The 23,026-nt window shown below is 38.2% G+C and overlaps 2 protein-coding genes across 2 annotated transcripts; both read right to left on the reverse strand.

The window, feature by feature from the left end:
* Positions 1 to 1,891: 1,891 nt before the first annotated feature.
* On the reverse strand, positions 1,892 to 12,995 carry smc2 (structural maintenance of chromosomes 2). Its single transcript, XM_074630241.1, has 25 exons — positions 12,688 to 12,995; positions 11,539 to 11,688; positions 11,323 to 11,445; positions 11,153 to 11,191; positions 10,952 to 11,062; positions 10,780 to 10,824; positions 10,409 to 10,642; positions 10,072 to 10,221; positions 9,690 to 9,923; positions 9,302 to 9,461; positions 9,060 to 9,177; positions 8,282 to 8,420; positions 8,065 to 8,184; positions 7,717 to 7,921; positions 7,254 to 7,389; positions 6,517 to 6,641; positions 6,149 to 6,342; positions 5,907 to 6,050; positions 5,655 to 5,729; positions 4,656 to 4,775; positions 4,235 to 4,435; positions 4,009 to 4,125; positions 3,075 to 3,235; positions 2,799 to 2,946; positions 1,892 to 2,471 (listed from the first exon to the last, which is right to left on the reverse strand). Exons 1-25 carry the CDS (start codon positions 12,853 to 12,855, stop codon positions 2,286 to 2,288), a joined length of 3,603 nt encoding a protein of 1,200 aa, XP_074486342.1. The 5' UTR covers positions 12,856 to 12,995; the 3' UTR covers positions 1,892 to 2,285.
* Positions 12,996 to 14,947: 1,952 nt separating this feature from the next.
* exoc1l (exocyst complex component 1 like) lies at positions 14,948 to 17,274 on the reverse strand. The gene is made up of 3 exons (XM_074631414.1): positions 16,820 to 17,274; positions 16,413 to 16,597; positions 14,948 to 15,602 (listed from the first exon to the last, which is right to left on the reverse strand). The coding sequence occupies exons 1-3, from the start codon at positions 16,938 to 16,940 to the stop codon at positions 15,333 to 15,335; spliced, it is 576 nt and encodes a 191-aa protein (XP_074487515.1). The 5' UTR covers positions 16,941 to 17,274; the 3' UTR covers positions 14,948 to 15,332.
* Between the last annotated feature and the right edge of the window lie 5,752 nt (positions 17,275 to 23,026).

A 23,026-nucleotide genomic window follows, 5' to 3' on the forward strand; every position in this document is an offset into this window, starting at 1 on the left:
CAAGTGACTTTCTTTTGTCTTAATTCAGAATGATAGTGGTATATTTACAGTTTTAAACAAAAGCAAATGTCAGAGGGGCTGAAGAGGCCGTAACGCAAATGTATGATCACACATATTGAGACCACAAGTACTAGTAATAATGTACAAACACATACAGTATAGGGGGTGGGACAGATATTATGCATGAGTACATGACTGGTTTGTTTTTAGCCGATGTTTTAGTGTTTCTTAAAGGTTAAGTAGAGGTCACAGTCCCTGATATGTGCTGGTTATTTGTTCCCAGAATGTGTGCCTCTTAACGGACACCACCATTTGACTAAATTCAGTTCTACATCTAGGTACATTAAAGTCTCCCCTAGTTTGAGTAGTTATTGTGTTTCTTCTGGATACAAAATGTATTGGTGGGGGGGGGCGAGCCCATTTAGAACTTTAAAAACAAGACAAACATCTGTGAAAGTTTGGTAACTGTCAATGTTTAAAATGTTATACTTACTTATGATATTGCAATAATTAAAATGAAAGGTTTTACCAAATTTTGGCTGTCTTCTTGAAGAGAGACTTGATGGCTGCTGTATGTGACCAGGTTGTGAAACAATGTTATGTGAGAAAATATCATTGCGTAATTCTCAGTAATGAAAGGATAATCAAAATTTAACATTAAAAGACCAAACTTACATGTGTAGCAGTCCGCAAAACAATACCATGCACTCTAGTTGTATGTTCATAATAGTTTTTTTGCTTTTCAATTAACTAAAAAATGCATTCATCATAGCTATGTCACAGTCCAGCTCTAAAACTGTGACAAAAACAGGAGACACACGGTTCTACTTAACAAATAAAGAAAAAATAAAAGTGATTTATTCACCAAGTAAGTCAAGTGAATGGATGGGAGGAATCTGTAAAGTCAGTTGTGTAGGAAGTGGATGCATGAGAGATGTCACTGATGACTGTAGGCTTCCAACACTATACTGGTCTGCTCATGTTGTTTAACTGTGTAGTATATATTATATATATTGTAATAAATTAAAATGAGAATGTGCTGCATAGTTGTGCTGTAAAAACCAAGGAATAGAAACCAACAACACAGAGAGAGGTATGAGGTGAGAGGTGAGAGGAGATCTGCTGCTGCTGCTCAGGCATTTATACATAAATCACACCGGCCCAGCAGGTGTGTCCAATGCTGCTGATTACACTCAATTAAGTCTGCAGCCCTCCAGATAGGAAGCACATAGGAACCAATCAGAGGGGCCGTCACAGCTGCATTAAATTACTCTAATTTGACCTTCTAGTGGGGCTGCATTTAACAGCCAATCAAATGTCATGTGACTTGTAATGACTACAAGACCCAGCTGGTAATTACTGACACTTGTGACATGAGCCAAAGCAAATTATCCACCTTAGGTTATTTTCAAGAAAGTGTATGTTCCAAAAGAGGAATACGGGTGATCAACCTCAAAAATGTAAATCAGATAACTGATTTTGTGGTTCAACATTATAACATGTAATCTTGTATATTTGAAGAAGTTAAAACAATCCTGTTAACTAGTGAATATCAACTTGGCAATAAATGTTATTGGGTGTTATTTGTTTGCTAATAAAGTAAAATCTATGAAGAAACCCTTTACAATCACTCAAAATGCAGTAACAGTAAAACTGCAATTATTTGAACGCAACAACAAAATAGCTTGTGTTGGATCACTGGCCTGAAGATTTTTGTGAATATTGCTAAAACGTCTGACAGCTCAGTGTCCAACACTGCAGGTGTCTTATAGCCAGTTACACCGTGAGCATCGCTCTCCTGTCTTTCATACTACCACTAGGGGACAGCAACATTGTACATCTTCAAATTCTACACATGTTGACTTTTAGTCAAAAAATGAAGAATGAAATATTTATAATTGACCTGCTTTATTTACTAAAATATATGGACATGTTAGCTGCATATAAAACTGATAATATGTGGCAGAATAGCATGAACATAGACCAGAAAAGAGACAGGATAACCACGGACAGTTTAGAGAAAGGAAATGTACAGTTAAAAAGGTTTTAAAATACACAAAGATGTGAAGAAACTCCACACCTAAACAGCTGAACAAAGAGGACATGTGCATTAAAAACAGTCATATAAACAACTTTTACGTTTAGGACAGAGCAATGACTACCTAGAGAGGAAATGGTATACACATAATTGATTGCCTGAAGTTATAAACAGATGATATGGTTTCTAAAGAAGAAATACCAGAGCAAATTTAGAATACGACTGTTAAGCTATTTAAGTACAATGATTAGCTGATGAGCAGTTTGTGCCTCTTGTCTTTTTGGCGAGCTTTGTCTTGGCCTTTCTGGGGAACGTTGACGTCGCTCTGGCTGAGCGCAGTCCGTGAAACTGTGGACATGCCGTCGACAAACTTGGTCTTGAACAGGACGTTGGCGTTGGTGAACATGCCGTCCTTTAGGGACACCACCACGAACTGCAGGGAGAGAATTTAAAAGGTGACTTGTTTTGCTCTTTGATGCACACACGACATGAGTAAGAATATGGTGTAAATAACCACACTAGCCTATTTAATAGGGCTGGGACGATATGCTTATCTCCCAATTCGATACTATCATGATACTTCGGTGCCGATTTGATATGTGTTGCAATTTTAAAGTATTGCGATTTGATATATTGCGAATTTTGTGAACTTCAATTTCTCTCCCACTATCCCCTATTTAATGGCTGAAAGTCTTCTGCACAACCATTTAAGGCTTAGTAAGGTTATTAGAAGAGCATGTGCATGTGTGTTTCAACGTACCTGGGAGTGTCTAAAATGTGTGCGCAGCATCTGTCCAATGTTCTGTGTGTGCGAGAGATCCAGGGCAGCATCCACCTCGTCTAAGATGTAGATGGGAGCGGGCTTGAACAGCAGCATGGCCAGGATGAGAGACAAGGCCACCAGTGATCTGAAAACACAAGAGACACAAAGAGGGTGCTCAATAATAGTGACTGACTTCATTATCATCTAATATTCACAGTTATACTACGAAAATAGACAAAATAATTGACACTTAGTGATCATAAAAGTGCTGACCTTTGCCCACCGCTGAGCTCAGTGAGGTTCTCCTTCCAGGTGTTGCCCAAGGCCACCTTGAACTCAAGACCTTCCAGGACACCACCGCCCTGGGGAGGAGCCAGCTTAGCAGTGGCCCCCGGCAGCAGAGTGGAGAAAATAGAGCCAAAGTCCTTGTTTACCTGCAGAGGAAGGAAAATATTACAACAGAAGGAAAAGTAACAGACATTAGGACGAATGATTTTACAGTGAGATTTTAACCTTCAAATTTATTCAAACCACAATTAAAACACTAATGCAGTCTAATACAGTTGTATTAACTAGGTGTACCTAATAAACTGACAACGCCGTGTTAATTGCCTCTTGGTATCAAGGTTATAATAGTTTTGAATTTCCAAGTAGTTTTTTTGTTTTGTTTTAGTTTTAGTTCAGAGTGTTTGCTAGTTTTAGTTTAGTTTCAGTTTTTCAGAAGGGTTTAGTTTTTATATAGTTAGTTTTACAGTAATTTTAGCTTTTGTTAGGGTTAGCTATATTGTCTAAGAAGTATGTAGCTACATATACATACAAATACATGGTTGGAGAACTGTGCTACTTTAGTGTCTGATGTGAAGCAATTGCAGCACAGCATCATCTCCTGGAAGGACAAGTCTGTTCAAATTCTGTGGTTCAATGTCACGAGAGCTGACGGAACGGTAATCATTTATTATTATAGCTAAAAAACTAAAACTGAAATGAATTTATGTTCATTTTTATTTTATTTTTATTAGTTTTTTACCCAGGAAATAATGTTTCCTAAAGAATATAGTTTTAAATGTAGTTTCAGTTTCCTAAAAATATTTTTCACTGCTTATTTTATTATAATAACCCTGCTCAGTATACATGGCCCAATGTTAAAGGAAAGGGAGCGACAATTGTAAAACGTAGGGGAAAAAATATTTGTTGAAAGAGAGCAGACCTTCTGCCACGCCACGTTCAGAGCCTCATTCTTCTTCTGGTCCAGCTCCTCGATGGTCTGCAAGATTTTGGCTTTGTCGTTCTCCACGATCCTCTTCTTCTTCATCAGGTCATTGTACTGAAAGAGGGAACACAATTGTGTTGGATAAGATGTAAGTCATTCAAAGCCGCAATTGTAGTTTTTGACACAACAATCTCCCCAAATCTTTTTGTGTCCTTGTCCTCACCCTCTCCTCGGCCTCGTTCAGCATGTTCATGGCCCTCTTGTTGATGTTTCTCTCCAGCTTGGTGGTTGTCTCCTCCAGCTTCTTCAGCCGCTGACCGGCCTCTCGGGGGTTGTTGATCTTAAAGTCATAAGAGGTGTTGGGCTGGCCGAAGAACTGACGCTCTGACCGGATCCAGTCGTGTTCCTCCAGCATCCGAGACACCTGGAGGAAGAACGTATGAGGAGGGGGGGAGAGATGGAGAAATGTTTAGAGGACCCTGATCATACTACATAAGATGAAACTTTCAGATAGACACTATGGTAGAGGACTACGTGTATCAGTGTGTGTATGTGTGTGTGTGTGTGTGTATATGTGTGTGTGTGTGTGTATATGTGTGTGTGTGTGTATATGTGTATATGTGTGTGTGTGTGTGTGTGGGTACCTTGTCAGCAGCTTCCTGGCTGTCTTTGCGGTGCTTACTGATGTTGTGTTCCAGTTCCTTGATCTTCAGCTGGACTTCGTTGTTCTGTTCCCTTATTTTATTGGCCTCTGAGCTCTTACCCTGTGACATTGAAAGTGGATAAAAATGATCAAACAAATACATATTAAACTTCCAAGCAGTAAAATTATTCAGCAATAGACAATTAAGAAAGTGAAATAGACAGATCTAAGTAGTATGTCAAACTGTTGCAAGTACAGAGTAATAAAACGAGGTTCCAAGGTACAACTCTAAGCTTTTCAAACTGGGGTTAAAAACCAAAGTAGGGCTGCCTCTCTTACTCAACTAATTGGTCGTTTTGGTCTAAGTCGTCCAAGATTTTAATGCTTTTTTCATGCTCAATGACTTATTTCTAATGCCTAATTTATACTCCTTTGGAAAAGCTTGCGTCGGAGAGATGGTTTATAGGCTTGCAGAGAGCCGCAGAAAAGTGTAATTATGCGCCAGGCACCGCAGATACCGCTAAAGTTTGAATGGACATCAGAGCCGTGAGGTGGGATTTCCAGACAAGTACCTCACATCTGTTACAACAACAACCGCCTTATTAATTCTAAGAAACGCTCGTTCTCATCATCCAACTCTTCCATGATTTTTTTTCCAGCCATGGAGTTGTGTTGAGCCAAACTTTTATGGAACTATTGAATCAAATCATGCCTATCAAATAAATCAAAGACCTCCTGACAAAGGATTTGAAACCTGCGGGTCCAAATCAGAAAGAAATGACATGACTATGTGTAATCTGCCGCAGGAGTATAAATCAAGCATAAGAAACTTTTGTGCACATCTCTGGTAAACACAAGATTTAAAGTGGTGCTTTTGTGTGATTCTTTGTGGAGACACTCAGTTTTACTGATCTGTCGATTGATTAGTTGACCATATCATGAGAGTTCATCGACTTTTCTTCGGTCGATGACAACATTAAAGGAAAAAAAATGTACTCACCTTGAGCTCCTTGTCCTGAGCCATGATCACTTCCTTCTGTTTGGCCAGCTCCTCCTGGGCTTTACGCACTGCCTCCTGCACAGCAAGAGAGAGAGAATGAGATAAGAGGCGAGGAAAATAAGAACAGTAGAGTAAACCTGTGCACCTGAAATGTGAGCTCTTGGGGATTTCAAATTGTCCTCAAAAGTACAAACCTTAAGTGTGGCCATGACACAGTTCTATATACACACAGCTTGAAAATGATGCAGATACCTTGTTCTGTGATACGGTGCAGGCCATGCTGTCAATCTGCTCCTGGATGGCCTTTGTAGCTTCATCTACAGCCTGAATCTGCTGCTCATAACCCGCCTGCTCCCTCCGCAGCTCCTCCAGCTCCAGGGCCACGGCGTCCGAGTCCTGCACACATGAGTAAGAAAAGAAACTCATTTGATCGATTCACCAGAAGCAACAGCGGATTGAGAGGGTGACTGACTGTGTGTGTCTGGTCGGTGTACCTGCTGCATCTGCTTCAGCTTCTTATTGAAGGTATCGGCTTTGGCCTTGGCTGCGTTGAGGTTCTGCTGGGCGGCTTTCAGCTCCTTCTCTCTCTCTGCGTCAGCGTTCTTCATTTTATTCTCCAGCACCTTGTACTTTTCTTCAGCCCGCTTCTGCACATCCTTGGTGACACGCAAAGTCTCCTCGCTCTCCTCTGGTTGAGCAAACACACCACACAAAGTTAAGTTAGCAAACGAAAGATTAAATCAGGACAAATGTGTTGTTTTAGTTTCAATTTTCTATCAGATCTGTACATATGTAGAGATCTGATAGCAACAGTATGCACAAACAGCCTTGTTTAATTCAATTATTTTAAATTGTGTCTGACCGATGGCCTTGCGCAGCCTCTCCAGCTCTTCTTGCTGCTGGTGGAAGGAGCTCTGCTGCAGCTTGGCCTGCAGAATCTGCTCCTCCTCAACTTTCAGCTCCTCCTGCTGCTTCAGCTGACGGTACCTGGAGGGAGAAAATGTGGTGACGTGAGGAAGAAAATGTCGTGGGTAGGTGGGAAAAATATGAGATAATGAAATCCAGGAAGATGTGCAAGCACGTTTTCGGGCACCGAGTTGCTGATGACGCTGGTGATGGTAGGATTTATTTTGTGAATTCAAATTTGTGTATCTCAAGCAAAACGATTTAAAAATATCGTACTGTAAATGTGCATCAAAATTATAGCCCGACTGATACAGGATTGTTAAGGCCAATACTAATATCAGTATTTTTAAAAAATGTGATAACAATGTATCGGCTGATTTGAATATTTTTTTAACATAAACAAACAATGTTGATATGGATCCCTTAAATTAGATTTTAATTTTTTTTAAAGAATTTTGACAAAGATACACACTGAGGAGGACATTTTGCAGTATAAAAATCAACTTGTCAGTGCTCTCTGGTGGACAAATAATTTAAAAAGTGACATTATACTGTAATTTCTTATTACTTATCGGCCGACATATGCACCTACAGTATACAGATAAATCTCAGCCGGGCCGATTCATTTTTTACTGGCTCGAAACAGTATAATTTCAATACATGTGTGTATTTTGTCTGTTTGTGTCTGCATACTTCTCAGCGGTTCCCTTAAGTCCGGCTAGTTGTCGTTCAATATCCTGAAGCTGGGCCTCCTTGTCGTTCAAGTTGTCCCGAACCTCCTTCAGTTCCTGCAGGCTGGTCAGAACAGATGCTGACTGGGAGCGAGCACCTAGAAAATAAAAAGCAGGAAAGAGAAAGTCCATTAGAAAGTCTGTTTCACTGAATGACTAACAGGAGTTTTTAAATACTTGTGTGTGAAAAAAATAAATAAAAAATCATATTGCACAAGTCATGAAAGTCAAAACTGTTATTCTAGGTATAACGTTCAGAAGCTTTAGAAAACACAGATGAAGCAAACACGATTTAAAGTAATAAATCAAACATTTGGATGTACAGGATAACAAGTTGTGGTATGTTTCAATGCAACCTTACATACTGCATGTATGTAAGGTTGTGTATTCACATAATTTAGTACATGAATCCTCCTTGTTCTCACCTCCGCTCAGAGTTCCCTGTGGGTCGAAGATGTCCCCTCCAAGAGTGACAGTCTTGGTCATCACCTGCTTATCAAAAGCCACTTTCTTGGCGTTGTCCAGGTTGTCACACACCAGTGTGGAGCCAAAGACGTACTCCATGGCCTTACGCAGGTCAGATTCATAGCCCACCAGGGACAGAGCTGTGTGGACATTGTCCTCTCCGACCTGACAGAAGACAGGGAACGGACAGAAGGGTCAGGACAGGGTGAGTAAGAGAAGGCGAGTCATCAAACAGACTGTGTCACGTTTCTAGATCAGACAGAACGACGATTTTAATTTCCAAACCGAGCAGTATTTAGATCTCTCACCAGGCTCTTGGCGGCGTTCACCACTCTGTCATTGAGTGTCTTGGCAGAGATCTTGTTCAGGGGGATGATGGTGTACCTCCGCTGCAGCTCTCCCTTCTCCAACAGCTTTTTACCGGTCACCTGGCAAAAGTAAAAAAAAATCCCAACTCTGGTTACACTGTACCACTGGTCTGCAAATGAAGGTAAACACCTGAACATGCATAAGTAACACACCTACCTCTGTATCAACTACGATGTTATAGAGCCGTCCGCCTGCAACAACCTCCAGTCCTGTTGCGTAGGAGACGTCACGGACTGTGATCAGGTTAGCTAGCAGCCCCTTTACTTTGCTGCGGTCCCATCCTCGCTCTGGGTCCCTATAAGACAGCAGAAAACACATTATAATTACTTAACAAGTGTTGAATGCTGGAACTCTTCTCGGGGCCCAAGGTAACATGAAGAGACGATGATTATTATTGGCAGGTCCATTGCGAATGACCGGCTCGCTGTACATTATCCCGCTTATAACACGGCTACTTACTTTAGAAATCAATAATTGGCCACAAAAATGGTCCGCCAGAGTCCGAGATCAGAACTGCGTCCATACTAACGGTCTGTTATACATAGCAACGGTCTGCTATAAAGAAATAACAGACCATAGAATGTTGTGATTGACCAATCAGAATCAAGTATTCAACAAAGCCGTGTAATAAATATATTGATATATTTGTTTTAAAACATCACAATAGTTGAGTTTGTCAGTATCAGTAGGTCAGTGCTAATTCCCATCTATTTATCCAAAATGTTTTGTAAATTCCCAGCATGGAGTCTGGGAGTTAATTATGAATAGCTGGAATAATTGAAAACACCTGTGAGGGTATGCACGGCCTTTAAATTCAGAATAGATTCATTAATCTAATTAAGAAAGGATTATTTTGCCCTAACATCAGGGGCAAACAAACAAAAGTGGGAACATTTACTCAAAACATACTGTATAGTTAAATAGATGAGCTTACTTGTAATCGAAGCGCAAGTTGGGGAAGCGAGACACGAGACGCTCGTAGGTCTCTTTAAGTTTAGCGGCCTCTCTGGACAGCTGCCTCCTTTTCTCCAGCAGATTCTCCTCCTTCCCATCTGCATACAGACAGACAGACGTACAGAGACAGTAAACGTTGTTACAGAATGTATATTACATAAGGAATGGCAGCTGGCTCGTGTATTAGAGGCTGTCTGCATACAGTGCTCTGCTCACACACACCTTCATAGTTGAGTTTGGTCAGCTCGGCCTGTAGTTTCTCCCTGCTGCTTTTGACAGCCTGCAGGCTGTCCTGGTCCTTCTTGTAGCCACCGTCCATCTTTTTCACCTCTGCCTGTTTGGTCTTCAGCTCAGCCTGGGCGTGCTTCAGGGTCATCTGGGCCTGGACACAAAAGAAGACAGAGACAAGACAGATGAACCATCTTTGAAATCGACAGGAAAGAAATTGAGTATTTTCTCAATATAGGAGAATTTTAGAATCAGCAGGCCTGCCCGATGTATATTCATGCTACGGAGCATAAATGTCTGTACTGAAAACTGGCTATTGAATATAAACTGGCAACCTGAAACGTCACATCCCCGGCAGATGTGTTCCAAGTTCTTTCCTCACCTGCTTGGCCTCAGTATCTGCCTTGCTCATGTCATTCTTGCAGGTCATCATCTGCCCAGCCAGCGTGGCCTCCTCTCCGTCCTCATTGGTAGAAAGGCCCGCTGACACGGCCCTGAAGTGCTGCTCAGCTGCCTCGAGGGCTGTGCTGTCTTTCTGTCCCTCCTCCTGTAGAGCCTGAAGCTGCTCCGTCAGCTTAGAAACCTCCTTTTCTTTGACCACGAGCATTGTCTTGTCCTAAGGATGAAGGAAAACAACAGCCGATCAAGAAGTTGTGCGGATAGCCCTCATTGTATGTGAATTTCATTTGATAGAAGTTTTTGTTTTGACAAGAAAGTAAACAAGTCATATAGGCACATATTAGCTAAATGTATTGTCCCGTTACCTCCTCCATACTCTTGACAAGCTCCTTCCTCTTCTTGGTTTCATCTTTGACGTTCTGTTTTTTCAGGTCAAGTGCACTCTGAGCTTTGGCGTCCACACGTTGCACGTCAGCTAGAGTCTCTTCCAGGGATTTTAATACTCCACTCACCTCCTACAGATGAGCAGATAAACATTGAAGACAAAGCAACATGACTTAAGATTCCTTTTCCTTGTTGTGGCTTCATAAAAACATACAAAACATTGATTTTGATAGGCTACAGATTGTTTTATCCAGGAGCAAAAATTCTAATTCAATTCTTCTTTCCGAAGAATGAGGAGAATAAAGTCTTTCAGTGTACCTGGTCTTTTTTCTTCTGCAGCTCCTGGATCTGGGCCGACAGCTCCTGGACTTTGCTCTCATTCTCGGCCATGCTCGCTTGCATCTTGGTGATGTTATCCTGCATCCCCTTCAGATTATCTGCTGACTTCAGCTTGGTTTCCTCTGCACACACAAACAGCCAGGCCACGTACAGCCGTGACAAGTGCTGGATCTCACGCATCAGCTTCTGGTACTCCAAGTACGATGATCGTTCCTGCAGAGGGAGGAAGGTTCAGAAAAAAGGGAAATAATGACTAAAACATGGAATTTAACCCGGAAAATTTACAATTCTTGCCATTATATGTCAGTCACAGCAGGAAATCACAAGTTTTGATTTTGCAGTGTACCCACCTCTTGAAGTTTTTGCATGGTTGGAGTAATTTCCTCATCCAAAATCTAGTAAACAAAGAGAATCAGTTGAATATTTCAACATTAGTTGCAATTGTATGTGTGGCAGCTGCCCACTGGAGAATGACCATTCTCAGATAAATTAGTCAAAAAGAAGTTTGGATGTCTAACATACGGTCTGAATCTCCTTCAGCTTGGCCTCCTTCTTCTCGATGGTTTTCTGAGCGCTAATCTTTTTACATTCATACATCCTGGTTCCCGCTGCCTCCTCAATCATGGCGAGGATCTGAAAGAAAAGAGGTGGTCATTGGAAGACTTGAAAAAGGCAGGACAACTGTATGAAATAGTATTGATGGTGGGATTGTGTATGCTTTACCTCTGGTGGCTTCATGTTTAGCACTTTGGTGATCCTCCCCTAAAATATTGGAAACATCACATGATATAAAATACTGTAGAGAGGGTCACAAACGCAACCACTAGAGTTGCCAAGTCTGCTTATTATAAGTGACTTATTTTCCTGAAAAATTGTGCAAACACAAGACTAACCTGCATGATGAGAAAATGCGGGTTGTTGACGTTGAGGCCAATAGAGCAGAACAAGTCCTGCACCCTGGTGTTGTTGGCATTGACTCCATTGATGAGGTACTTGTTCCTGCCACCAATCACCACCTTAAAGAAAGATGTATAACACCGTTTTAGTATTAAGCATAGCACACAGTAACCAGTTGTACACCAATTAGAGTCTTCTTTATCTTTACCAACCTGTCTGGTGACGGTGATCTCATCATGGGTTTCAAAACCCAGAGGACTCTGGCTTTTGTTGGAGTTGTCAAAGGTAATAGACACAGTGGCCTTGGTGATGCCACCCTGTCCATTCTTGTAAACCAAGTCCTGGAGGTTGGAGGCTCGCACCTTTCAAGTGAAAAATTACACAAACAGATACAAGTTTCAAGATGCTTGAATGAATGAATGAATTAAAGACTTTATTTCGAACAAAAAAATAAATAAAAACAGATACAAAAGAGGAATAGTGTCTGAAAAGGAGTAGGTAGAAGTAAAACTTATATTTCCCTACCCCTTTCTCCCTTCTCCTCTAATAACTCATATATCATAGAATGATAATATAATATATAAACTATCCCAGATTTATTTACATCCCAAATTAAATATATGAACAGCATCCCAGGTTTATTTACTTTACTTTTTTTCTCAAAGTTATGACTTTATTCTCGTAATATAATGACTTTATTCTCATAATATTACGACTTTTTTTCTAATAAAGTTATGACTTTATTTTCGTAATATTAGTACTTTTTTCCCGTAAAGTTATGAATTTATTCTCGTAATATTCTGACTAATTTCTCGTAATATTACGACTTTTTTCTCGTAAAGTTATGACTTTATTTTCGTAATATTAGTACTTTTTTCCCGTAAAGTTATGAATTTATTCTCGTAATATTCTGACTTTATTCTCATATTACGACTTTTTTCTCATAATGTTATGACTTTATTCTCATAATATTACAACTTTATTCTCGTAAAGTTACGATTTTTTTTCTCATAAAGTTATGACTTTTTTCTCGTAATATTACGACTTTATTGTCATAATATTTAAACTTTTTTCTCTGATTATTATGACTTTTATCTTGTAATATTATGACTTTATTCTGTATATCTCAGATGTTTTTTTCCATCAATATGACCCTAATACTCCGTAGTACATTATCTCTTTGTCCCTCACTGCATTAGACGTATATACTATATACTTAGACTATAAACTGTGTTACCTTCATCACAATGCTCAAATGTTTTGCGGCTCCAGACAGATTTTTTATTTATTTTATTTTGCCTAAATGTCTCTTTAGATAGTAAAGGTTGCTGACCCCTGCTATAGCCGATAAACACACTCACATGGCTGAGGTTGGAGATGCCCAGGAGGAAACAGATGGAGTCCAGGATGTTGGACTTGCCGCTGCCGTTGAGTCCTGTGATGGCGTTGAACAGCGGATCAAAGCCGTTGATCTCCGTCCTCTGAGCGTAGGACTTGAATCCTTCTAAAATAATAGACTTAATGTACATCTTTAAGGCTGTCCAACTCTCCGCAGACTACCGGAGGAAAGATTTACGGTGTTTTTAACACCAAACCGGTAAAAGTGAAGACACTAACTAGGTTACAGCCCGGCGTGTTTACAACCGTCAACTCCTTCTTCTAACTTCGAATTTTGGCGGCAGGTCCGTCCTCATCTGTGCCGGCGACGGGATGAAGAAATTAAAATGTATTTTAGCACGATTTGTACATATATCAATTATAATGTATCAATATAGAAACACAAATGACTCTGGGATTTAAATATAATATGTATCAAAAATAGTTTAATATATATTTAATGTTTATTTTCGGCAGGCACATTTTAAGAATACTAAATGGTCCTTGTCGCCTGTAGCAATCTGGTAGCAAATGTTTTGGCGCCACCTGTAGGTTAGAAAGCTGAACTACAGGTGGAAGAAAAAATAATGTGTCCCGTGTCAAACGTAGACAGACAGATAGATAGATAGATAGATAGATAGATAGATAGATAGACAGATAGACAGATAGACAGATAGATAGATAGTAACTTTATTGATCCCGAGGGAAATTCAAGTTTCCAGCATCACAGTCCCATAGTGCAAAACATGTTAGTAAAAAGGCAGTAAAAAAAGTTAGTAGTGCAAAGTACAAAAAAATATACCAGATATAAAAATACAAGGAGATGAAGAAAAACTATTAAAACTGAAGGATACAGAAAAACTATTTATCATCAGCGATGGGTAAGACTTATACAGTGTTTTTTTTTTTTAATGATAATAGCATATAACCTACCGTGTTTTTCATTCTTTCAGGTGGAATTTCATTTATTCATTCATTTCATTCTCACTGTGCAATATCATTTTCCACTTGTGCAATTTTGTTAATAGTCTGTTTATTGTCAATACTGTATATACTGCTCCTATTTTTATACTTCCTTCTATTTAAATGGTTCATATTTTGTTCATCACTTTGTTTAGCTCTTTTTTACTGTTAGCTGATGCATCTTGTTTTTTGCACTATCCCCTTTGCTGTTGTACACTGCAAATTTCCCCACTGCGGGACTAATAAAGGAATATCTTATCTTATCTTATATTATTATTTTTAATGATGATTCTACCATGTTAAAGGTCCCGTATTATGCTAATTTTCATGTTCATACTTGTATTTTGTGTTTCTACTAGAACATGTTTACACGCTTTAATGTTAAAAAAACAACTTTATTTTCCTCAGCCTGAATATGCCTGTATTTACCCTGTGTCTGAAACGCTCCGTTTTAGTGAATTTTGACGGAATTGCAACAGAATGGCGTTGCTAGACAACAGCTTGGGTCCATGTGTACTTCCTGTCAGCTGATGACATTCGCATACACTGCAACCAGGAATAAACTGATTCACATTTAGAATGTTTACGTTTAAATCTGTGTAAGGGGGCTAAATATTGTATATTTGTGACATCACGAATGGGCAGAAATCCTGACAGCTTGTTTCAAATGCAGAGTTTCTGAATATGGGCTGTGTGTATTTCCCTGTGGATTGAGCGTTTCGATACTTTCACAGTATTTATATAGGACTTAAGCCTGCTTTATAATAAAAAAATATGAAAAAATCCCTTTTTCATAATATGGGACCTTTAAATAATAAAAACTTGAAGTATGAAGCCGAACTCACCATTAAGAACAACAGAAAGTCTTCCTAGCATTAATGTTAATTACTTAAAGGACCATAGTCATGACTCCAAGTCCCCTGTGCTTCTTTAACTTTGACCAGATACTTACAAATTCTTAATAATACAATTATTTTTTATTTATTGAGTGCATATATACTGTTTCAAAACATTCTTAACCAAACAAGATATAAAAAGAATAATATCCTGTGGGTAATATAGGGTAATACTGAATCCTTCATTTACTTTTTTTGTGGCCTAAAATTTTATCAATTTATAAATTCTAATATATATTGGAACCAGCCTATAAAATATACACTTAGTGTTAATTCAGCTTTATGGTTAGGCCAAAACTGAAGTCACGAGCTACCATTAGTAAGCCTATAAGACACCACAGACAAGCTCCTATGAATAATCAAATCTAGTGTGTAAAGAGAATTAGGCCTATATTAAATTGACACCAGATTGGATGATTACTTTTAAGAAGGCTAAAGAAGGCAGAGAACGGCAAGAAACATGTAATTGTTTTATTTATTCTCCATTTGAAATTCACATTTGTTTTACAATAGCACACAGAACAGAATACTTTCAAAATTAATTAAAAGATCACAAAAGTAATTTACACACTTATACAAAAGCTGCTTGAAATTTGCATTTGCCACGAAGATACATTCAGCAGAGTATGCAAAATAGACACAAGCCTACATTCACGTCACACCTATACTCAACACAAGTTATAAACATTAAACCTGCTATACAGTTAACATACACACACACCTAAAATTGACACACCCATACACCCACACACAATCATTGTGTCATTCCATTAGGCATCCAGAGGCACGGGACACATGGACAGACATACCAAATTGAATGCATAGAAGCATATCTGTGTTAGAACAACACAATCTCCTCTGTTGGAGTAAAAGGAGGTGGGCTTGATGTAGGCCCAGTCAAAGTTCCGCAGGTTCAGTGACCTCTGATAGTTCTGTTCGCTGAGGACAACCAGGGCACGCACAAACGAGTATTTGGCTGAGCAGCTGACGGCCGTCACTGTACGCACCTTGTCAAAGTGCAGCAGGAAACAGGGGTCATCCTGGAGCCACGTAGACACAGAATGAGATAGCATTAATAAACCTTTTGGGTAACTCTTTTTTAAAACCAGAGCTGACACAGTGATGTATGTTATGTTATTTAAAAGAACACAATGGTCACTCAATGGAAATTGATTATAAATCTGACAAGAAATCCACGAAGAGATGCCAGATATATGAAAGCAAATGGACTGCTGGGAGATAATAAAGCATATTATTCATATTATAAAGCATAAGATGAAATAATCTTGCTGATAAAAACATGAATTCTACTACAACTATTTCACATTCATTCAAACAATGGCTTTCTGAACTGAGAAAACTGTATTGTTTGATCAATGAAATGTGGTTTAAAGCTGCAAATAAAGCTACAGTATATGGACCTTTAAGTTAAGATTTTCTTTTGTCAAACCCATTCTACATTATTAAAACAGATAATTGAGGTAGTTGTGCACAACAAATAGGTCTAGGTGGACAAATTTGTGTTGTAACTAACTTTTTTCCCTTACACATTTTGCTTATTTGTTTTCATTTAAAATCCCAAAGAGAGACAGTTGATATTTCTTTTTTTTGGTCCACACAAATCATCATAAAAGTAATATGTAGCACTGAAAAATAATTCACTGAATTACAATATGTTTGAGATAAATTACATTGTTTCAAAGCATTCATAGAGAGTAAAAGTGTGATTATGATTTAAGTTATTAGAGAACATATTTTAATAATTATATATTATGTGCCAATCATCCTTTCTATTGAAAACTATGGAAAATAATGCAATAATAAGCAATGGAAATTGCAAGCTTAATTACCACATCAGGGTCCCGTCCATCAACCAGAGTCAAGGCTGACAGGGACCAGACCTCCGTCCTCCTGTAGCACTCCTGTAAGCTGGAGCGTTTGGTGTGGGACAACTTCTTGGATCCAGACGACTTTAGGGACGGCTGAGATACCTGACACCGCACTATACATAACTCCACCAATTTGTTTTTTGAAACTGCAGAAAAAAAAGGAAAATAACATATAAGCACACTGCAGCACCAGACATTTCATCATCTGCAGTAAAAGTAAAACCATGAATCCTTTCAGGCCTCATAGATGTTTCATACAATAGTACTCTACAACCAAGGTAATACACCTGTAAAGGTCAATTCCAATGAGCATCTTAAACCCCTAAAAAACTGCTTTCTAATCTGATCAAGAAGAAAGCTGTTTTTACCTGAGACACAGATAAAATGTCTTCCATGCGTCGGCTCTTCAATTTCAATAAACTCCACCAGTCTCTGTTTTGCAGGTCGGAATAAAACTCTCTGCATCTCCTCCCTCAGAAGAGACGACATCACTGGAGAGAGGAAGATGAGAATCGAGATCAGATGATGGGGGAAAAAGCTTCTTTTTAAAAAAAAACAAAATAAAAAACAAAAAAAACAGCAGCAGTAAGGCAGAAAGACAACAAAAGAGTGACGAGAGATGAGAAAATCCAAGAGAGAGATCACAAAAGTGAAACCTGGCAGTGGTGCGGAGGGAGGTGGTGATGTCTCCTCTGGTCAGACCGCGTGAAAACTATGTGGTTGTGTATGAAATGAGCTCTTACTCTACCACACACACACACTCCACTCTGAGGCTGTCAATTCTGATGATCTATGTTAATCTTTCATTAAAGTCCTGCCTTTATACCAACTTGCCCAGGAGGGAATTAGTAGAAAGGGAGCAATTAAAGGCCAGTCTCTTCATCATTTTGCCCTTTTATTGCTTCAATTAAGATCCATTACGATGCTGATAGATACCGATGTTGACTCAGGTTTCCTGCAACTATGGATTTCACTCTTGGATTTGTATTTACCTCAGTGAAGTTTGTCTCACCCAAAGTATAGGCACATATAAGACTGTACCCCTGGATGTAAGTGGTTATGTTTCCTCACAATACACACACTCTTTCTTTCTGTGGTCTTTCTGTCTCCACTCACTCACATATATACTGTATGTATATATATATTATGTGGCAAAGTGCCCAATGTTCTGCTGTGATTAAACGGTTGTTGTGTGGGAATAGGATGTCCCACAGCACTCTGCATGGTTTCCATTACCCTGTGTAGTAATTCAATCTCTGGGAACAGGTACAAGCGGGGTGAAGCACTTAAATAGAGGGATTTTACAAGCACATAAAAGATGCTATACACTTCTTCGGGGAGCATGGCTCCATGAGATAATTAACTACATGTACTGATCAACAGGACATAATGTTACTCTTAAGAAAAGAAAAAAATTAATTTGTGAGAGGCAGGTCAAAACAGGACTTTTCCATAAACAAACCCAAAATGAACCAGACCAAAGCTCTGATTAGATTTGTTGGCAGGAAAGAGTGTGGCTCCATTGGATCTGTCACATTTTGTGAAAACAAAGATGGGTTTTCACGGCTAAGTGCTTTATTGTTGTTGTTGTTGTTGTTGGTGGTGGTTTTTGTGGGTGTTCTCTTGAAAGGCTTTCTGCCTCTGAGATGGAAAGATGAGCAGGATGGGCAGGAAGTAGGGGAAGAAAGGAAATATACAAGTGTTGAATCTCATGAATAACACATGAGGTTTTATTGTACTTACTTATCATAAACTTCAACCCAGTATGTCTGTTCATGTGCATTGAAAGGATTCTTAATTGTACAATAATTGGAGAAAACCCTGCACAAGAGAGTTGTTTTTGTAATATATGGTGGAATGCACAAGAATAAAGGCTGCAATGATTTTCCATTTGTATTCAATGTAAACGCTACCTCAATGTGTCTATATTTGAAATTGTAAGAAAATATGCTTGTCACGAAGCATTCCCATTATCCCTGACTTGTTGAGACATGCAGGTGAGTAAAACCAACAGGATATAAATGTATAGCAATTATTTATAATACTGTTTCATATGGCTGCATGGGAGGAGTTTGGAAAGAGAGGGACGCATGATTAAAGAGGATTAAGAGGAGGTGTATACGGTTTAGGAGTAGGTCAGAGGACCTGGCAGCAAGGATGACATGAGGAGAAGATTTGTGTAACACTGGAAGGATGGATAGAGTTGGGGAAGAAAGAAAGGAAGAAGAAGCTGCTGAAAAAGAAAGTGTGGAAGAAAAGGCTATCAAGAAAAGATATCAAGAAACAGGAAAGGATGGAAGACATGAAGAGGAATAAGGCATGGGAAAAAGCAAAGGAAGAAAACAACAGAGGATCTGCAGAAAAGAGAAGGTGAATGTGAAAAAAGACTAAGTTGTGGAGATGAATTAAGGAAAGAATAACACAAATTATTCAGGAAGGGGTGCTGAGCCAAGGAAAGGTGAGAAAATAATGGGGGGGGGAAATCCTTGAGAAGAAGATAACGACTAATCCGAAGAGAGCTGAAAATGATGACAGAGAAAAGAGGAAAAGCGAGGGGGCAAGTTGAGTTCATAGACAGGAAGGAGATTGGAGGAAAAAAGGGAATAAGAGGCAGGGAGAAATTGTGAGAAGGTGAAGCGGTATAATGAGTCCATGCAGGAGGAAGGAATTAATGAGGCTGGCTCTGTTATACATTGAGGAAGCAGGAATAGAGCTAATGAAAACACTTTGGTTTAATGCATAAGCCTAAGGCTGGAAATTATAAAAGTGTGTGAGAACATTAAACATATAGATTCTGGATTCTACAGTTTGCATTTATGTGCTAATATTGTAGTATTTTGACTTTTATGTTATTTGTACAAATTAAAAAAAAAGATTGATTTAAGAGTTTGTTTTTTATAATTACTGCAGAACTCTTGAACTATTTTTCTTTCTGGCAATTTAGCCTTTTGTTGGGTCATGACTGTTTTGCATTTGAAAAGCTGTAATTTGAGCATTTAAGGGTTTGGTCTTTGCCATACATGTAAGTTACACTCATTTTTTTATGCATTTTATAACTAATATAGTAGTTGACAAAGATTTCTCTAGTCGATTAGTGTTTTTTAATGCTTTTTTTCATGCTGAAAGACATATTTCTAAAAACTTATGAGCACATCTCTGGTAAACAGAAGATTTAAAGTGGTGCTTTTGTGTGATTCTTTGTGGAGAAACTCAGTTTTACAGATCTGTCGATTAAATCAACTAATCGGTTAGTCGACAAAATTGCACGAGCGTTAGTTGACTAAGAATTACTTTGGTCGAGGACAACCCGAGTATCATATAATGACTGTACTCTGTGATTCTAGCTGCTGATTCTCACCCCTCTTTTAACTACAACACGGACCACAATGGAGGACAGAGGTGAAGTCAATCATGTTTCATGCAGTCGGCTCAGGGAGTTTATCAGGGAGGTGACCCCTGACCCAGTACGTTAAAACAGGGTAGGTAGTCTAGCTGTGACTCGTGGTTCATACAAGCAAAACCCATGATCGAATTCCAGCAGCCGTTTTTCAGGACATGACAGAGTCACGCAGTCAACCAGGCTTATAAGGAAAAATAAATACACTAACATCATGTTTCAATATGCCAGAAACAATTAACCTTATCTTGGAACAAAAGATGGCTGTGAAAAGCCCAGAACAATATATATATATTCACTCTTAATACATTAAATATGAGCAAAGGACTCCAAATGCACTTATACCCTCTCTTTTCTCCCTGAAGATGAAATAATTAATTACAACCTTTTTCTAGCTTCAGTGTGCCTCATCGTGTAACGTATGAGATCACTTTTCCCGTTATATTCCCAAACTCCTGACAATACTCGAGAGGGCAGTGAGGATGATGAAGAAAAGTTGAGATTACGTGTTGCTTACAACGTGTGTTGACATTACACACAAACTTGATTTACACACACTTTGCTGGACAAAGTAAATTACTTTTCCCAAGGGTTGTCTTCTTTTGTTAGAGCTGATAATGGCCTGATAGGAAATCAAGTGCTGTACTGATATATGGAGGATGACACAGCCAAAAAAAAACTCTACTAATGTAGCAGGAGTGTCACAGGAAACATAGCAATCTCCAGGTCTATTAATTAAACTTACATTTTTGGCAACAAGTAAGCTATTGTCTTGGTTTTAGTTTTAAAATCACAATTTGAGAAAGCATAGCAGAGTAGGTATCTATGGTCAGTATCTTTTTACAGTAATGAATGATTTAAATATAGGTGAATTGCTTGTAAATGAACGTTGAACCGATGGTTTTGATATTTTCTATATTAACAGTGGTGTAATCCTGACTGGAGAGCTTTACTGTAATTCCCCAACAGTGAGACAGTATGGCTTGTTTATTTTCTCTTATATGTCTTGATAACATGCTATTCTCTCGTCCATAAGACAATGAACAATACAGTTTGCATCACTTCAACCACTACAGCCCACATGACCAGACTCATCTGTCAACTCTTTTATCTAATGTTACTTTATTTATAATTGTAATATATGTTATAATAGATAGATAGATAGATAGATAGATAGATAGATAGATAGATAGATAGATAGATAGATAGATAGATAGATAGATAGATAGATAGATAGATAGATAGACAGCAGCAGCAGCAATCCAGGCAATGTACAAGAACAGTAAATACACAGTAAACATATCAACACTAGAGATAATATTTATAGCATACACAATATAAAGAATATATTATAATACATTATAAATATACCAGAATTATACAGCTTTGAAGATATAAAATATGAACATAGAATGATAATAACAACATACAATAGCAAAGTGTGCAAGTTACAATTTTTGTTTTAAAATACAATTAAATGAGGTAGTAAACCGAAACTCTGTTTTAAGCAATGATGCACTTACTTTTCTGTATCATTTTATGTTATGCCAATGAAAGTATAATAAAAATGACATGGTCGTTCTGAGATGAACATCTAATACCACGTTATGCCTGAGGAAAAAAGGTGTCTACAGTCAAAATGAACCATAATATGAATTTAGGGGGAACCTTGACACAGTATAGGTACAACATCACGGTCTGTAGAGCTACTGAATTGGATGTCGACAGAATAAATAACTTTTCTAATGGTTGTCTTCTTTTGTTAGAGCTGATTATGGCCTCATAGGATTTCAAGTACAGTATATGGAGGATGACACAGCCAAAAAACCCTCTACTAATGTAGCAGACTGTCAAAGGAAACATAGCAGGTCTATTAATTAAATATATATTTTTTTGGCAACAATTAAGCTATTGTTTTGGTTTTAAGAAGACACAGCACATTAATAGTTATCTATGGTTAATATCTTTTTAATTTTGAATGATTTTAATATAAATGAATTGCCTGTAAATGAATGTTGAACTGATTTGGGTTTTGATATTTTTATATTAACAATGGTGCTCTCCTGACTGGAGAGCTTTAATTCCACAACAGTGATACAGTAGCTTGTTTATTTTCTCTTATATGTCTTGATAACACATTATTCTCTCGTTCATAAAGACAATGAACAATATCCATCACTGCAACCTCTGCAGCCCATATGACCAGACTTCTCTGTCATCTCTTTTATCCAATGTTAAAAGTTGTTTTCTCACTGTGTGAGCTGTTTTGGTCAAAATATTTAGATGCATTGAGCTTTTTAGATTCCCAAGTTTACTTGGAAAAGTCAAGACTGTAGGCTACAATACTGTAGTACACAGAAACAGGATATGTACATGAGTGTTTACAGTAACTGTGTTTGTGTAGGAATGTGTTACATGTACTGTAAACAGAAAATTCACCTTTGAGCTTTCGTGTAAAGTCATAAACAGTGAACAGAAAATTTGCCACAAAATGTCATCCATGCCAATAAAAAAGAAATTTATAAACAATGTAACAATGAAAAAACCTGCAGTAGTTCAGTAAAAAACAACAAATTGTACCTCCTCAGAGTGCGTAAAACCATGTCATAGATATTTATGGAATACACATGTTTGTCTGACAGATTTTGATAACTGAATGGATAATTTTGCATGTGACGGCTCAAACGATGAAAGAATGTTTATAAGTTGCGAAGACAATCTCACTGAGAGCCAACTCATCAGTTTTGATCAGCAAGACATGTGCAAGTGGTTATTGTGCAAATTGTAGACAATTATAGTTTTTGCACACATGTGCCTAAACTAGCGCAATTTGCTTGAATGAATGAGAAATTATAATCTGTTGTGAACAACAAACTACTTCTTCATAGATTTGAGTTTATTGTTTTAAAAAAAAAAAAATTCTCATTTTGAGAATTGAGCCAAAGCGAATGAGAAAAACTGTAAGCAATAATGCACTTAATGTTATGCCAATAAAAGTAATAAAAATGACATGGTCGTTTGGAGATGAACATTTAATCCCACATGATGCCTCATAAAAAAGGTTTCTGAACCATATATATATTAAATGCTTTCTTTATTGAACTCATGCTCATTAACAACGGTACAGATACACAGACAGTTGACCAAGGGAAAAAACGAAGACAAAACAAAAATAATT

This window comes from Sebastes fasciatus, chromosome 3 (genome assembly GCF_043250625.1).
Source record: "Sebastes fasciatus isolate fSebFas1 chromosome 3, fSebFas1.pri, whole genome shotgun sequence".
NCBI lineage: Eukaryota > Metazoa > Chordata > Actinopteri > Perciformes > Sebastidae > Sebastes > Sebastes fasciatus.